This window comes from Manis pentadactyla, chromosome 8, assembly GCF_030020395.1.
Source record: "Manis pentadactyla isolate mManPen7 chromosome 8, mManPen7.hap1, whole genome shotgun sequence".
Taxonomy (NCBI): domain Eukaryota; kingdom Metazoa; phylum Chordata; class Mammalia; order Pholidota; family Manidae; genus Manis; species Manis pentadactyla.
In genome coordinates this window covers 72,810,438-72,829,594 of record NC_080026.1, presented here as the reverse complement: position 1 = coordinate 72,829,594, position 19,157 = coordinate 72,810,438, and the positions used below count along the sequence as shown (strand labels likewise).

At 34.7% G+C, this 19,157-nt stretch overlaps 1 protein-coding gene across 2 annotated transcripts in view; it reads left to right on the top strand.

Moving 5' to 3' along the window:
* Positions 1-3,788, top strand: part of PTEN (phosphatase and tensin homolog) — a 95,376-nt gene extending 91,588 nt beyond the window's left edge. For both annotated transcript variants that reach the window (XM_036924052.2, XM_036924053.2), the window contains one exon: positions 307-3,788. In XM_036924052.2, the coding sequence (XP_036779947.1) occupies positions 307-492 (186 nt within the window). In that variant the 3' untranslated portion in view covers positions 493-3,788. The remainder of the gene's footprint in view (positions 1-306) is intronic.
* Positions 3,789-19,157: the final 15,369 nt, after the last annotated feature.

Sequence of the window (19,157 nt, the reverse complement as noted above, 5' to 3'; positions counted from 1 at the left end):
GTGAACTGCTGTTAAATTTCAGTCTCAGTGTATTTCCTTTGTAGACTTATTTAGTTGATGTTTGCAACTTATGCTTATTTTGAAGAGTGTCCTAATGTCCCAGTGTATCTTTTTTAGTATATAAAAAGAATGAAAATGTAGAAAATCTTGAGAAGAGGGTTTAAAAGGCAGCTGCCTCTTAAAGACCATGTTTAATCATAGTACTTAAAAAGTGAATCTACAAAAAATATGTATCTTTACTAAATACTTAAGATTAGTCAGATGTATGGATATTCCACTTACAGAATCTTTCTCTTCTTTCTCTAGGTGAAGCTGTACTTCACAAAAACAGTAGAAGAGCCATCAAATCCAGAGGCTAGCAGTTCAACTTCTGTAACACCAGATGTTAGTGACAATGAACCTGATCATTATAGATATTCTGACACCACTGACTCTGATCCAGAGAATGAACCTTTTGATGAAGATCAGCATACACAAATTACGAAAGTCTGAATTTTTTTTTTATCAAGAGGGATTAAAACACCATGAAAACAAACTTGAATAAACTGAAATCGGACCTTTTTTTTAATGGCAATAGGACATTGTGTCAGATTACCAGTTATAGGAACAATTCTCTTTTCCTGACCAATCTTGTTTTACCCTATACATCCACAGGGTTTTGACACTTGTTGTCCAGTTGAAAAAAGGTTGTGTAGCTGTGTCATGTATATACCTTTTTGTGTCAAAAGGACATTTAAAATTCAACTAGGATAAATAAAGATGGCACTTTCCCATTTTATTCCAGTTTTATAAAAAGTGGAGACAGACTGATGTGTATACGTAGGAATTCCTCATTTTGTGTCGTCACCAACTGAAGTGGCTGAAGAGCTTTGTGATGTACAGGTTCACATCCTACCCCTTTGCACTCGTGGCAACAGATAAGTCTGCAGTTGGCTGAGAGGAGATCCTAGAGGGTTTTGCTACATTCTAATGCATGTGTTCGGGTTAGGGGAATGGAGGGAATGCTCAGAAAGGAATGTATTGTATGCTGGACTCCGGACCATATACCATCTCCAGCTATTTACACGCACCTTTCTTTAGCATGCTACAGTTATTAATCTGGACATTTGAGGAATTGGCCGCTGTCACTGCTTGTTGTTTGTGCATTTTATTTTTTTAAAGCATATTGGTGCTAGAAAAGGCAGCTAGAGGGAGTGAATCTGTATTGGGGTACAGGAATGAACCTTCCACAGTGTCTTCAAAGTCCACGAATGAAGGGATATAAAAATAATGTGGTTGTAGATAAGAAACACAGCAACAATGACTTAACCATATAAATGTGGAGGCTATCAACAAAGAATGGGCTTGAAACATTATAAAAATTGACAATGATTTATTAAATATGTTTTCTCAGTTGTAATGACCGCTCCATCTCCTGTGTAATCAAGGCCAGTGCTAAAAGTCAGATGCTATTAGTAGCTACATCAGTCAACAACTTAAACTTACTTTATTAGTTTTTCAATCATATACCTGCTGTGGATGCTTCATGTGCTGCCTGCAAACTTCTTTTTTCTCATTAAATATAAAATATATTGTAATGCTGCACAGGAAATTTCAATTTGAGATTCTACAGTAAGCGTTTTTTTTTTTCTTTAAAGATTTATGATGCACTTACTCAATCCAATAGCTGTCAGCCGTTCCACCATTTTGACCTTACACATTCTATTACAATGAGTTTTGCAGTTTTGCACATTTTTTAAATGTCATTAACTGTTAGGGGATTTTACTTGAATACTGAATACATATAATGTTTATATTTAAAGGACATTATTTGTGTTAAAAAGGAAATTAGAATTGCAGTAAAATTTCAACACTGCACAAATAAAAAGGCATTTACTTTTTCAGTAGAAATTGTCCCACATAATGCTTGTATCAATTTGCTATTGAAAGGATAGACTTTTTTTTTGATGTGCAGTGTTGAATCATTTTTTTGTAGTGTAGAGTTAGGACTAGGGCTTCAATTTCACTTCTTAAATGTCATATATTTGATATGCCCAGACTGCATATGATTTTAAGCAAAGTACAACTACTATTATAAAGCTAATGTGAAGATATTATTAAAAAGAATTTTTTTCCCCATAAATTTGGTGTCTTTCAAATTACACCTTGACCTTGAAACATTTAAATATTTAACCAATTTATTTCTTAATGGTGTAAAATCTCACTTTCAATAACATTGGTGCTGAAATTGTTCATTAGCTGTGGTGACCTAGTTAATTTACAAATACAGATTGCATAGGACCTACTAGAGCAGCATTTAGAGAGTTTGATGGTAAATAGATTAGGCAGAACTTCATCTAAAATATTCTTCATTAAATGTTGACATATTTTCCATACTTGTCAGTTTCATTCAAGTAAATTTTTAGATTTTTAACAAAGCTCTTAGGATTTACACATTTATATTTAAACCTTGATATATAGAAAATTGATTGAGTGTTCATAAGTTAAATTGGTAAGTTAGGGGCAACTATTCCTAAGATCTCATTGAAATTTATATGCCACCTGTCTTTCATAAACGCTGAAAATTGTTGACTAAGATGAAAATCAACTATTCATGTTTTGAAGGTAGTTATTAATACTGTTATTTGTTACAGTTTTGGGCACAGTATATTAAAACATAACTTGTATTGTTCCAATGTGTAACATGGAGGGCCAGGTCATAAATAATGACATTATAATGGGCTTTTGCACTGTTATTATTTTTCCTTTGGAATGTGAAGGTCTGAATGAGGGTTTTGATTTTGAATGTTTCAATGTTTTTGAGAAGCCTTGCTTACATTTTATGGTGTAGTCATTGGAAATGGAAAAATGGCATTATATATATATATTATATATATATAAATATATATTATACATAACTACTCTCCTTTATTTCAGTTACCATCCCCATAGAATTTGACAAGAATTGCTATGACTGAAAGGTTTTCGAGTCCTAATTAAAACTTTATTTATGACAGTATTCATAATTAGCCTGAAATACATTCTGTAGGTAATCTCTTTGAGTTTCTGGAATGTTTTCTTACTTAGACTTTTTGGATGTGCAGCCGCTTACATGTCTGAAGTTACTTGAAAGCATCACTTTTAAGAAAGCTTACTATTGGGCCCTGTACCATCCCAAGTCCTCTGTAGCTCCTCTTGAACATTTTTTGCCATAATTATTAAAGGGTAGTTGAATAAATAGCATCACCATTCTTTGCTGTGGCACAGGTTATAAACTTAAGTGGAGTTTACCGGCAGCATCAAATGTTTCAGCTTTAAAAAATAAAAGTAGGGTACAAGTTACATGTTTAGTTCTAGAAAATTTGTGCAATATGTTCATAACGATGGCTGTGGTTGCCACAAAGTGCCTCGTTTACCTTTAAATACTGTTAATGTGTCATGCATGCAGATGGAAGGGGTGGAACTGTGCACTAAAGTGGGGGCTTTTAACTACAGTGTTTGGCAGAGTTGCCTTCTACCCTGCCAGTTCAAAAGTTCAATCTGTTTTCATATAGAATATATATACTAAAAAATTTCAGTCTGTTAAACAGCCTTACTCTGATTCAGCCTCTTCAGATACTCTTGTGCTGTGCAGCAGTGGCTCTGTGTGTAAATGCTATGCACTGAGGATACACAAAACAAAATATGATGTGTACAGGATAATGCCTCATACCAATCAGATGTCCGTTTGTTATTGTGTTTGTTAACAACCCTTTCTCTCTTAGTGTTATAAACTCCACTTAAAACTGATTAAAGTCTCATTCTTGTCATTGTGTGGGTGTTTTATTAAATGAGTATCATTTCAAGTACTTAAACTCATTGAAAGTTTAAATAGTGGACAGCCACATGTGATTAAGTATTCTGTAAGGTTTTTTTGTTTTTCCTGCTGTCCTTCAAAGCCTTTGGTTATAAAAGCATGGGCCTTTGCCAACTTGGGAGTAAGAGTGTCAGTCTACTCATGTTCAAGAGAGGCACTTAATATATTTGGGGGCCTTAGTCAACACTTCAGTTGTTTTCAAGCATTAAATAACATAGTCCTGAAAAAAATTCAAAATTCTTGAAAATTTGAGTATTTTTTTCCAACTAAGATGTCTGAAGAATGGATTTGATACTTCAAATTTCAATTTTGTGGCTTTTTCATTCTTAATGATTCTGTAGCCTGCCATTGACATGGAAAGCTTCATCTACTCATTGTGACTTGTGCCATTTAAAATTTGATTTTCCAGAATAGTTTAAAGGACATTGTGTACTTGAGTTTAATATTACTGTTTCTAATATTTTTAAGGGTTTAAAGACTAAAAGCTTATCCTTTCAACAAAACTTAGTAAAGTAATAAGTGGAAGTAGTGTAGCTTGTACAAATGTTTTAAAAATAATGCAGAACATTTATGTGACAGTGGAATTTAATATTTCAAGTTTATTTTTTTCATGTGACTTTTTACAAGTAGATGTGAATAATGTATTATAACCTAAAGAACTGAAAAGTGTGTGTACACAGTTTATTTTTTCTTTTTAGGTATCAAGTATGGTTGAAAACCATATACTGGAGTCTAAATTATTTCAGACGGTGATGTCTGAAAAATAGGAATTTACTGGTAATTTTATTTTTTTCGCATATTCTCACTACACTGTAATTTGAGCTAGTTTGGTTAAAGTGAATGCCATCAACATTTCCATTGAGAATTAAAAACCACCAGTGTATAACATGCAGGCTTCCAAAGGCTTACAAAAAATCAAGACCCTTATATCTAGTTAATTTGCTGCTAACGTCAGACTCGTTTTGTTCTTTTTTTCTTGCCAGATAATTTTCTGCACATCTTAAACTTGGTCTTAAATGGCCTAATAAGTTTTGAGCAGCTGTTAGTACAGAAAGAAATGTTTGTGAATGGAAACAAATACTCCGTCCAGACTAGTGTAAGGACAGTACCTAAAACATAAGCAAAGAAGATAATAGAGGAAAATGTTTTAAACTTTTAAAGCTATTATTGATTTTCCTATAAAATTAGATATAGGAGGCCTAATGATTAAGTCGCTTATCAGTTGCTATTAGTTTTAGAGCAAATCCACTTATAACCATAATCTTGCTATTTTAACATCTTTCAAGAAAACTTCCTTGAAAGAAAGTTAAGAATGCACGTAACCACTCTGACAAATTCACATTGGTTAGTGGCTTTAAAAGTTGGTAAAGTGAAGACAGGAAAGGACAAAACAGTTTCTTTGGTGTTAATACCCTTTGGTTCTTAAATTAGCTATTTTGAGACTACTTTCCCATAACATCAAAATAATCACTCATAATCCTACCACATGGAGACACAGCCATTATTAATACTTAAGTGACTATACAATCATGTATTTTCTATAAACTCAATATATATTTCTTCTTTAAAAAAATGAAATTTGTACAGTAAATACTCCCAAAGCCTTTAAGCTTTGTATTTCCATCATGGATTGATAGAATATTCAATTGCATCAGAAAATGAACAGTGATTCAGTTCTAATGCTACATGTGCAGATTATGTATGTTACTCAGAGCCCTTTTCCAATTCAGTGGGTTAATGATGAATGTTTAAGTATTGTAGCATCAGGATGGTGTATGTCTAAGTAAATAAAACAGTTATATTTATGTACCATAGACGATATAGATACTTCTCTTCAAAAGCCATTGTAAACATTTGCATTTTGGAATTGTATGTTAAATAGTTAACATGTTATGTGTGAAACACTATATTAGTCAACTTCATCATCACCTATTTCCCTTACAGGTTGGTAAAGAAAGATGAGCTTTTCAGTTTTTGTAGTTTCCAAACAGTTGCTCGATTTATAGTGAATTGGTTTTAACACCTGCAAAAAAAGAAGCTATTACTGGTTTATCCACTTGTTTTCTTTAAATCTGTGTTGCTCATGTGAATTCCATCACTTCAAAACAGTATTTCACAAATGGTTCACCTTTAGCTCTGGAATTTACTCTGTTTAGGTAATTGGAGTGCTTATAACACAAAATGCAACTCTTTTGACAATTACTTGAGAATGGATGAAAAAATTTAGCTGGAAGGCAGTACATAACTTATAAACCAATGTGTTGATATTTTAAGAACATTTTTACTTATATGAGTGAAGTCAACTGCCATCTTTGAGCATTACCACAATTTAAAATAAAACTGCATATTTTTTAAGTCTTTACAAGGATTTATATTTTTCATTTTTTTTAATTAAAAATAATTTATATCTATCTCCTTTGTTGCATGTGAATTTCCATCTGTCCTTGAAATGAGTTACAGATTTTGTTTGTGTGGAGTGGAGGAAGGCTTGTAGTCACGGCTCTAGTGTTTCAGTTCCAGATCTGCTTACTGTAGTGCAAAATCTTAAAATGTTTAGGTGAGGCTTTTTGTAGCCTGTCATTTATTGGCTTTTATTTATGTGTTACCTTTAGGATTTTCTTCCTTCTCCATGCAGTTGTCCAAACGATACCCACATTTACAAATACCCTTTCAAATTCTATTTTCTTTTTCCATTACATTTCCCTAAATGGACAGTTTATAAGTGTGTGTGCAGGCACTGGCGCATGAGTTTGTGTGTGTGAATTAGGTTTTCGAGAGCTTTAGAGGTCAAATAGTTTGATTCAGGCACAGTCCTCACTGGAATTTCACAGTTCATTGTAATGAAAATAATGTTAATCCTGGATGACCTTTGACATACAGTGATTATTCTTGAATATTAATTTGTTAGCATCTTGATGTGTGCATTGAGTTATTTTCAAAGTTGTGCATTTAACCAAAGTTGGTATGTTGAAAATGCTTATGTCAAGTTTATTTGGCTACTGATGAACATAAAAACAGAAATGCTTTCCTATGGAGAGTATTTTTTCTTTAAAAAATTAAAAATTAATTATTTTGAATATTTGGTTTTAAATTTTTTATTCAACAAATATTTATCAAGTCCCTGCTATATATAACATGTTTGGAGTACATTAGTGATCAAAGCAGACATACCTTCTCTTGCCCTTGAGGAGTTTACCTTCTAGTAGAGGAAATAGACTTCATTAAAATAATTATAAACTGTGATATGTACTGTGAAATATGAGATGCATGTAATACAATAATGATCACCAAACATTCCATGTGCTCCCCTAGATTTCCATCCCCTTTATGTTAGATGAGACCATTATAACTAGTTAATTCCCATTAAATAGCAGTTAAACTGGTGTGACACTTCAGAGGAAAGGCATTACAAATAAAATCCCTTGTGCAACCCTTCTGCTTCCTTCTTCCCCTACTGCAGGGACCCCTACTACAGTCAGCCAGATACAGTCGTTATTCTTTACAAGGAAGGACTTGACGTTCCATATGGTGCAGCTCTGTCAACCTGGGTCTTGAGTGACTACCTGGAGCAGAAGTCCCTCAAATTCTCCCTTGCCCCACATTGAACGTATTAGCATGAGCGAGAAACAAATTATTACCTTAATTAACACAGATTCTGGGACAGTTTGTTACCATAGCATAATCAATCTCATTCTGACTAATGCTTTAGGAGGATCAGAGAAGGGTAACAAAGAAGGATTTCATGAAGCAGAATAAAAAGTGACATCTCTAAACAACATGATGCAATAAAGAAACTAAGTCGCAAGTCACTCGGTAGTGGCTCACTGAGAGCCACCTGGTGTGTGTCGGGTACTGTTCAAATGCTTCAGAATCGAATGGGAGAACAGAAGAGCCCTGCCCTCGTGGGGCTTACATTTTAGCAAGGGATACTAGATAATAAACACCAAAAAAAGTAAGGTAATAAGTACTGTCAGAGGGGGGAATGTGGAACAGGCAGAGGAAGATCAGGTTTGAAGAGGTGAAGAGAGAGCAGTGAGAGTAGGATAGTCCAGAATAGGCCTCACTGGCAAGATGAGAATCGAACAAACCCCTGAAACAGTGGTAGAAGTTTCTTTCATCCTTTCAGTCAGCCAGATGCACTCGTTATCCTTTATAAGATTTTATTCTCAACTTGTACAACTCCCTATACTAATTTTAAGTATTTAAGATTATTGTTGGTTTATCGAAGGAGAATTTTAAAAAATACTGCTCCAAATAGTTGTAGTGTTCTAAATCATCGTGTTTCCTAAATCTGTTTGGCAAAACCTATCTATGTAAGCAGTCTGTTCCTCTTCATTCTCAGGAGTTCATTTTAAAAATTTTCTTAAAATCCTCTAAATGTGTTTGTGTTTTGAAAATACCTTGATATCACTTTTCAGTAGAAGTTAAGTTCTGTTATGGCCTTAAACATTTCTGTAAAGCTGAAAGGAAATGTCGTTTCTGATTTATTGATGGGAAACTAGTTATAAATTTTGAGTTACTTGAGAAACAAAAGAAATGTATGACCTAATGCTATATGTTTTAATTCACAACTCATAAGCAAAAACCTGTGGAAAAGTACCATTATCTAAATTGTAAAAGAGGTATTTTTTCATAAAGCAGGAATCTCCCTCTTCTCCTACGCTATTTCAAGATCCAAGAAGTTCAACTTTGATGAAGGGAAAGTAGTATAGCTGAATTAATTTGATACAGTAGAAGTTTGCAACTATTTATTCATAAGGGCATTGTTAACTAGTATTTGCAGTGATCAGCTTTTTTCCTCCCATTAAGGCAGATAGCTACAATTGGGCATGCAATTTGAAAGAAAATGTTAGCTATTAGTTTTTCTCATTTTAAATAAAATTTTTAGTTTTAAAATCGGACTACATGATTTTAAAGACATTTCCTTGAAAATTTTGCATTTTTTTAATTCCAAGTCTAATGAGTTTTTTGGTTTTTTTTACATTTTATTTTGCTTTAGAAAGAATATAAGGTAGCTGAATAGGTTTCCCCAATGTTAGAAAAATTGTCATGTAAATTTAGAAAAAAATTTTGCATATATCCTCTGTTCTTGGCCTAAGGGTTAAAATTTACTTACTGGGAATGTCTCCTGAACTTACTTCATTGCAATTTGAAAGTACATTCTAATAGTATTGTGAGTTGCTCTTTCAAATATTTTTTAGTAAGCCTGAAACCTAGTTTTCAAGGAAATAAGCTATGTTTTTAATGTAGTATTTACTCTTCTTAAAATACCTGAGACTTGGAAGAATTTAGTTATGTGTTTCAATGTAATAGTATGGTTAAATGTGACCTGTAGATACTGTAAACTTATCAAAAATATATGTAAAAATACTGGTATGATAATACTATCTTTGTAATAAACTTAGCTAAAGTAATCCAGTTAACTGACATTACTACACATCATGACATGTAAATTAGGAAGAATATTAGCAAATTAGAACCATGTTTATGCTTCTGTTTTCAATTATAGTCATATTTTTGTATTTAGATCTAAACTTTATACTCCTTATTAACAAAAGGAAGAGAAATGTATTTAAATTTCATAAGTGGATGTGAAAATTAGCAAACTTGTTTCATTTAATATTTTCATGAACATACCATTAGCAAGAAAGCCCAACTTGGTTATTTTCAACAAGAGAACTACAAGGGTTCCTTAAGTAATTAATTAGCGAATATTTTGTTTACTGTGTACAGCCATCACAATTAATATGAATAACACATGAGCATCTTAGGATCATTAGCACTGTATATTAATGTTTGAAAAGGAAAACAATTTTTAGTCTTCGGTAAAGGTGAATTTTCCCTTTTGCCAAACTCAGAGATTTCATGTGTTTAAGCTGTCCTCGGAGAAGACTGAAGCCATTATTTCTATAAAAAACTCCAATAAGTTTAAAACAACAATATCATTATGAACATAATTTACTGAGGTAAAATCTTGACTAGGAGGTACTTGACAACCTCAAGCAACTTGAATCTTTCTCAAGAAAGTAACAGTTTTCCGGCAGAAAACCTGAAGACACTTAGAATTCATAGGAATTCTACCATAAGTCAGCTACCTAGAGACCAAAATAAACGAGCCCAGAGAGAAAGGAAGCTGAAGTGAGAAGAGAGAAAGCAAGAAGGGAGAGAGCCCAGTCAGACTAACTCAGTACTGGAGGGTTGTTAGAGGGATAGGAAAATAATATTTTGAGCCTGCTGTATGTGTCAAAAACTAGTGACATTTCACATGCTTTACCCACCTATCAAGGTAGGTAGTTTTTATCTCATTTTATGCACAAAAACTGAAAGAATACTTAAATTACCTGGGCTTCACAACCAGTAAGTAGATAAATGAATTTGAACCCAGGGTCATCTGTTGTTTTTACCATACAAACAGAATCAAATTTACAAAGCAAAAAAAAGCCTAAACAGGTAATGGGTAATGGAATCATGCCAATATTCTTTGTTACAGAAGAAAAGAAAACTTTAGGATAAAAGTATAAATCCCGATAAATGAACAACCAAGAAGAGAAATATTTAACAATTGGAGCCATGAAAGGGAAAACAACTCTGTGTATCTTGCAAAGTTCTCAGTGAGGTGATAAGATGTTGGCACATATTTTTGTATCAAGACTCAGAATGAAAGTTCTTTTTTTAATAATTTGGTGTTAAATCCATTGAATAAGCTTGTACTTTATTTTTGCTTTAACTACAATACTTAGTTTAAAGCAATTGGTTCTCAATTAAGCAGGCTACCCAGCCATCTAGTAAGTATGTGTGTATGCTTACTGTGTCCATTTGGAATTAAATGGTGTGGAAGAGGAAGACTAGTGCAGAGTGAGTGACAGGAAGGGTGGTGGAAGATGAAATTTGGAGAAGTAGTCAGGGGAACTTCTGGGTCCAGCCAAGGTGGAATGAAACTACTCAAGCCTATTTCTCCAGCTGACAACAACCAAAATCCTTGGACTCAACGCAAAAAGCAAATACCTAAGAACTCTGAAAAGTAAACAGAAGCAAGCAGATTGTGAAGGAGAGTCAGGACTTGGAAAACAACCTGTATGAGGATGTTTCCATTTTCTCTCTCTTCTTCTACAGCTTTGCCTCAAGGGTGGCCCCCACTTGTGGAGCTGCACCATGGTGGAGACATGAGTAGTTAAAACTCAAGAGAAATCCAGTGTTCTGGCCAAAGGAATCAGGGTATCTTGGCCAGAGAACATGCAGTTGGAGGGATGAGGAAAATCCTGAAGAGGAGAGGGCTGGAAAGGGGATCTTTCCACAATGCCAAGGCTCCCTCCTGAGCTGGCATGTGCAAGACAGACCTAAGGAATCATAGCAGTCTCTGAAAATGAAAATGAGATGGGAACAACCTCTCACAGAAGGTGACACAGAATTTGCAATCTGAGCCAAACTGGATTGATTGATGGTGTAAACAAACAAGCAAATAAAATATTTCCAAAAAATTCTAACAGTATCCAGAGTTGGTACAACCCAGTATCCAAAATTACCTAACAAGGAAGAGCCAGGAAAATGTGACCAATTCCCAAGGAAAAAAAAATCAAGAGATGCCACCCTCATGATAACCCAGATATTGGAATTATCAGATGTGAAAGCATCTATTTTAATTAAATTGAATGAGATTAAGATAAATACACTTAAACTGAATGAAAAGATAGAAGTTTTCAGCAAAGAAACAGACATTACAAAAAGAACCACATGGAAATTTTATAGCAAAAAGTATGATATCAACTTAAAAATAAAAACCACTAGACAACAGAAAAATGTAAATGACAGGCAAGAGTCAGCAAACTTGAAGATAAATTGATAAATGTCCGACTTCAATGATGACTTTTAAGTCTTAAAAGTGGACAAGGCTTTGGAAAGCAAAATGTATCTGATGGCGACTCTACAGGGAGCTTTAATAAGATATTAATCAAGTACAGTCATGTGGCTCTCACACATGAAGAAGTTCCTGCTGATTGTCAATTATATTGGATAAAAATGGCATTATCATAGGTCTAACCATATGATTCTGCAAATTTTCTATTACAGTATTTTAGATAGAATTATATGTAAGGAGTTGCAAATAATGTCTGTATTTACAACATCCAAGGTGATGTATGCATCAACAAAGAAAAGTTTCTAATTGGGTCCATTAAGTTGTGTACCTGCAGTAAAAGCCATTTTGAAACATAGGAGAGTCATCACTAGATAATTGTCAAGTTCATCATCAGAATCAGTGCCTGGTAGTTACTTTGCTCTCCTGTTCATGTTAAGTCTGATTCAGTCTTTGCAAAGGGCACTTTTCCAAATACGGATGTGATTACAGGCATGTCATGTGAAAATTGACATACCACATAGGCACAATACATGCTTTTCAATTTTATAACAGAAAAAAATGCAATGTCTAATGTCGCTAGTACTTAGAAATCTGTTATGAGAAATCATTAAGGTGAGTTTGGAGAAAAACTGAAGTGGTATTATGTTTGGAGAAAAGACTTCCTGATGAAAGAGAATATCAAGGCTTTAGAATACCTACCATTGTTACATTAACACCATGTTACTCCTAAAAGATGTGTAAATTATTGTAATGGTGATGATAATTCTGGATTTAATAGTTAAACAAGTGTTGTACTCTCTCACTCCATGGGGGAGAAACAGTGTTTATGAATGGAATTTTGGACAGGCCAAATCTGCCTGGCAGTAAGTAACTTTCTCGTTCTGTGCTGCCTGATACTGTAGCCACTAGCCACACGTGCCTATTGATCACTTGAAATATGACCAGTCCAAATTGAGATTTGCTCTAAGTATAAATCACATGCTGGATTTTGAAAACTTAGGATGAAAAATAGAATGTAAACTATCAATTTTTATATTGATTACATGTTAAAATGATAGCTTTTGGATACATTTAGATTAATATTAAATTAATTTTACCTGTTTGTAGTCTTTAAAATACCTGACTAGTGGAGAATTTAAAATTACACAGATGGCTTGCATCACATTTCTATTGGAGAGTGCTATTCTAGCGAGCAGAGTTACCCCCAACAGACAATACCTTGAAGACGAACCTAATTTTACTTCTAGTTTTACTTTTTGAAGTACGCGAAGAGAGACTGGGTCACAGTTTTGACAGGACTGCTGGGACAGAAGACTCTATTTGCCTTGTATTTTGTCAGTATTGTGTTCACAATCTGTGCTCAGATGAGTGCTAGGGCTCCACCGAGCTCTGCCTCCAGGATTTGCCAGATGTAAGTGAGGGAGAAGACCAAGAAGAATGCCTGATGTGGGGCTTGGGAGCGTCTCTCCTTCCTTCCTTAATTCAAGCAGATAATTGTGCAACATATATTAACTGTGTGAATGAATGACTGTACAAAATAATAGGTGTGCATTTCAGGTAAAATGGCTGATGGTCTAGGGTCAGGCTTTGGGCCAAGTCAGGCCACTGGTTTGATGCTCAGTGCCACTGCTCACTACCTGTGTGAGCTCACGAGCCCACTCTGTGCCTCAGTTTCTACATCTGCAAGACATGGGTTTTGCATGTGCAATACTCAACAGAGCGCAGATTTCCCCAGAAACGGGTCACGCAGCTAAACATATCTGGCAGTGGATTGCATGAATCAAGTCTTAGAAGAGAAAACTATATACAACAAAAAACCCTTCATAAAAGAAATACCTGGCCTGTACACAAGTTGTTAAACACATCCTCCCTGCCGTGCCTCTGTCATCACCTGTGCAGCGTGCTTTTGAAGCAATTCTGCAGTGCTTGTGAATAAGGCAGGTCTATTCCCTGCCCAGACACCTTCAGCAACGTGATCTTACAGAGAGAGAGCCATCTGGGGGAAATGGAAACGTCAGGTTCAGTGAAGACCTATTATATGCAAAGCAATCCACAGTGGTCTCTTCTGCACTTCCCGTCCAAACCTGAGTCTGGCCAATCTGGAAGCATGGAAAGGGGAAGTAAACTGTTTATCTTACCCACCTGCTCACTGACGCCTAGGATTCTAAAACACGGCTGGGTGGTGAGCAGCGATTATTTTTGCAACCCAGAATACTTGATAATCCTATTTTACTCCTCTGTCTAGCTCGCTCCCATTCCCCAGACCTTCATTGTCCTGCTTGGTCCATCTCTCCCACCTCCTCTCTTCTCTCTCTCATAGAACCTCCCCTTGACTTCTACCGAATATATAAAATAGAGGCTATCATACTGCATGGAATGCCTCAACTTTCTGCTCTTATCTCTGTCAGCACCAACCCTCTGCCTCCTTCAACCTGCCTCCCTCTAATTTTAAATGACAAATATTTCCCCTCTTATTTAGGTCTAACTTTTCTACTGTGCTCTTATTCCTTTCTTTCCCAGATCTAAGGTCATGTTTTATTGAATTATATCTTTTTATTTTCAACATTTTAGTCTCTTTTTAATCATTTCTTAGCATCCATACATTTTTTAAGTTTTTAGACTTAAAATTTTTAGATCTAAAGTTTCTAAATTCCTCCAATTTTTTTTTAATAAAGGGAGAAAAAGAAGGAAGCCTTCTTTAAGTTGCCTTTTATTTAGTTATTACTCTCCTCTATCTTTTTAAAACCATGTTCAAAAAGAAAATTACCCTTGTCTCTATCCACTCATTTTCCTACTTATAATATTTACTGTGTTAATTTACTTACAAATGCACATTTAAAAATCACATATGTAACACAATATATCAATTTATAAATATTCAAGACCTCATCAAATTATCAATCAAGTATAAAGGTAGAATATACAAACTTTCAAATATTTAAGGATTTGGAAAGTTTATCTCCTGTGCAACCTTTCTTGGGAAGGTGCGGGAGACTATGTTCTACCAAAATGCAGAAGTAAACCAAGAAAGAGGAAGACATGGGATCTGGGAAAGGGGAGGGAGAGCAGCAAAGGGAAGTCCTAAAAATAAAAGCAGTGTAGCAGGCCTAGAGAAAAACCAGTCCAGATTGCAGCAGAAAATGGAGTCCTCAGAGAGAAAGGTCTCCAGAAGGAAAAAAAAATGGAAGCAATATGTGTGCTGTGCAAAAGTTGTCAGTAGTTAGGTGACAGAAATGTTGGAGCATTTTGGAAAGAATGTTAAGTGTTAGTGATAAGTTGAAAATCAACTAAATGAAAAGATGAGGTAATTATCAACTCTAGGAAAATACAGGGTTGAACAAGATAAGGAGTATGGTTACAAATGACTATTTGGTTCCTCAGGAGCATTACTGTCCATTATTGGAATGTAAACACTGACTCATGCTTTTACCAAAAATTACTGAGATGTTAGTGAGGGTGGGAACAGTGGGGTGGGGTGAAGGGTGCCGTAGAAGAGCGAAGTCCTCATCCATTGAATGTGAAGTCAATTTAATCTAATGCCTATTGATGAACAAAGAGATAACATAATGTTCAGTTAAATATACGGAGGCAAAACAAGAATAGTTGAGAAGGGGTTTGAGACATTGGTTTTGGAGAGCAGGGCCAGAGCATGGAGAGAGCTGGAGGTAGGAATCTGTTCTTTTTCATTATAAAACTTAATCAGTGACCTAAACATATTTTATGGGCAGCATTTAAGTAATCACATGCTAACACTCACATTTCTTTGATCTATCTTCTTGGTAACTAAGGGCTTCACATCAAAGCAGCTAATGACTTTCCCAAATGCCTACTTTCTCATCTAGAGGATAGGAAACTTCCAAGCGAGTGGCTGTACCAAGAGTGGCTACCAAGCCAAGCAGTAAACTAGACATGGAAAATTGCCTTCCTATGCCAGAGAATGAAATGTGGAGGTCAAATAACGACAAATTTCCCCGCCCCATCTGACCCCAGGCAGGCTCTGGCCTCACTTCTCCCCAGGCCCCTGTAGACTTCTTTGGGAATGGTTCTGAGAGCACACATTATCAGCCTTCCAGTTGGATCCGAGGGAAGGGTTAAGGGGTGCCCAGGAGACTCAAGGAGACTCAGGGACAGTCCATGTACATCACTTGGGGCAAATATCTGATCTGGTATTTACTTCTGTGTTTCTAAATAATATGTGGCTTCTCAATCTCTTTATTTTTAATTTTAAAGATTTTATTGACTTCCTATTTCGGTAGATGCTGTTTAGTACACATGTCCCTTACCTGTTCAATCTTATCCTTTTCTAGTCCTCCTGGTATAGTTATATCACAGTTTTTAATTAAATCACTATTAAGTATTTGCATCACTGGACTAAATAAATACTTTCTGCTTTGCCAAAAAGGGTACTGATTGTTTCTTATACAATTTTTTTTTCCTGTAGTTAGTAATTGCCTGATCTATTTTCATTTGTCTGTTTCCTTGTACCTTGTACCCTTGGCTAATTTTCCCCCTTCCTTTTAATATAACATCCCACATGGTCAAATCTGGCTGTACCTTACTTAGTATTCCATTTGTTTTCCTGGAGACTACTTTGACCCTCTCTGGTTACCCTACAGGCTGCTATATGGCTGTGATCCTGAGATACTCCTTTTCTTTTGTCTTGTATTAGATTCCCTATTTCCTAGCTTTTGGTCTTCCTCTTTCTTGGTTTAATCCATGTTTTAGTGACATTCATAATTTTGGAGTTTCCTCAGAAAAAGATGCAGAGGAAATGAATTTGTTTTGAGGTTTTGCATATCTGAAACGATGTTTTTCCTATTCTTATAATTGTTTTAGAGATTTAATTAGATATTCACTTCTAAGTACCAACTCATTTACCCTTGGAATTTTGAAGTCTTCTTTAAATTTATTTAGAAAAAACTTCAGTAGCAAATGTTAGGTTGCAGACACTCTTCTGAGCACTTCACAAATATTAACTCATCTAATCCTCATAACAACCCAATGAGTGGATACCATTGTTAATGCCGTTTTTCAGGTGCACAAACTGAAGAATGGATTGGTTAATTCACAGTACAAAGTCACATTGCTTGTAGGGAGAAGAGTCAGGATTCAAACTCAGGCAGCCAGGTTCCCAGGTTTTACACTGTAATGCCCTTCTGATGTAACTGTTGTGAAGTCCAGTAGCATTTGGAATTCTGTTCTTATTATGAGACCTATTTTTTCACTCTGAAAGTTTTTAAGATCTTTTTATTTTTGGTATTTTAAAATTTCATGATCATGTGTCCTAGGGGTATCTTATATTCATTTTGTATAATAATAGACCCTTTTAATTTATAGTTGGAGTTCCTTTAATCCTGCAAATTGTGTGTGTTATAGTTTTTAAAATTTCAAAATTTTTTCTGCTCTTTGTGTGGTTTTCTTCTTCAAGTTCCTTTTTACAGTTTTCTTTCTTGTTATCTTTTTTAGCATTAGCAAAATCTTTCCAGATATTTCTTGGCTGTCCGTTCATATTGAAGAGTAAGAGATCCTAAATTTCAAAAGCTTTGTTTTCAGTTTTACATCTCTCCATCCCAACACCACACATCTCTGCTTCCTACATCTTCTCAAGGCATGGCAGACTAAGCTGACTGTCTTTTCATTGGTATCTCTCACTACAAGCATTTAAGTTTCACTTTCTACTATCCTGATAGGTGGTTACTATTCTTCCGTATCTTTTCAATTCTTCATATTTTTGTGGTTTCAGTAAAGGTGGAATTTGTGTCTCTGTTCTCATTCTTCTTGATATCTGGAGGAGATTGCTAAGGGGAAAAATGTGCAGAAGTATCTTTACTTTGCCATTTTAAATGGAAGTCAACCATCCCTTCTCCTGGAAGCACCTTCCCTTCTTGGTCTCTGTGACTCCAGTCTTGAGATTCTTCTCTCACCTCCGTCTTCTCTATAACATGTCTAAATTTGGGCATCCCTCAGGCTGTAGTGTTTGGCTACCTACTCTTCTATCACATTATTGTAAAAAGAAGATTCATCATGCAAAAAACAATACTATGAATGTATATAATGCTAACATGTACAATAACATATAATGTACTGGGAAAAAATTTCCAAATCTTACCACCCCCAAACTGGTGGTGGGTAGATGACAGACAGAAGGGAGGCAATAGGAGGACATTTATATACTTATTTCCATATCTTTCATAAGAGACGTCAGTAGATGTCTGTTCATTTGGGAACAGAGACATTTGAAAATATGGAAGAGACACGTGGATTTAAGTAGTTTTTTTAAAAAAGTAACCACTGGTAGACCTGAAGCAATCCAGATTACCATTGGAGGAAAAAATATTATAGAAACAGATAAAAGCTGAAAAAATGGCGATATGTTTAAAAATGTATAAGATGGCAGAAATAGGTCTAAATGTATATTATTTGAAAATAAATATAAATGTGATAAAATCACTAACTAAAAGAAAAAGTATCAAGTTGAGTGAAAAGTAAAATCCATTAAGATGCTATCAGAAAGAGACATGTAAAGCAAGGTAACAAAGAAAGTTAATCAGCATTTATTGATTCAGCCAGTCAGGAAATTAAATTATTGCCCACCAATTGCCAGGTATTGTTCTAAATGGTATGTTAAATATATCAGAAATGACATGCAAATTCAAACAAAAGGGAAACAGGATTCCTGTTTTAACACAAAAAGTTTCTATATTCTAATAAAAATCAACAAATAGAATTAAGTATTTCTCAAAATGAGAATAAAGAGGACTGTTTTATTGTTGACATACACAAACTTCTTACTGAAGTTTATTACTATATTTATTGAAGTGTACATAGTATTTATTATACTAACTGTAGTGAAATTATATGCCCTGAACAATAAAACAGCAAAATACATAATGCAAAATCTATTTGTAAGGTGTGAAGAAAAAAATCAAAGCAATAATGGAAGGAAAATTTAGCATAATTCCTGAGTTTTTACCTAACCAAAGAGGCAAAAGTATATATATGATTATAGAAAACTTGCAGAATATAAATTAACAAGATTTTTTAAGTACACAGCAAATTTTGTTCTTTCCAAAAGAAAACCTCTTATTTTTAATGTCCATGGAACAGTACATGACTTTTTAATTAAAAATAACATGTGTATAATATGATTTTATTTTTAAAAATCTGTATACATATATACAAATTTATTCATATAGATAAAAAATCAGGCAAGAAGAGACAGGTAAGATTCCTCAAGGGAGGAACAACCTAAGACAGGCACAGTCACAGGGGGGCCATCAGGTGAGAAATTGGGTATCAACAGAGGTGAGGCTTAGAACCTCACCCCCCCTGTTTTGAGAGAAATCTTCTGCATCCGTGGATGTTTTATTGCCCTTGTCTAGCTTGGATTAATATTTAGTCTATAGGCACACACCTGATCATCTACATTTGCCCTCTTACAGCACTAAACTATGTTTTCTACCTTTA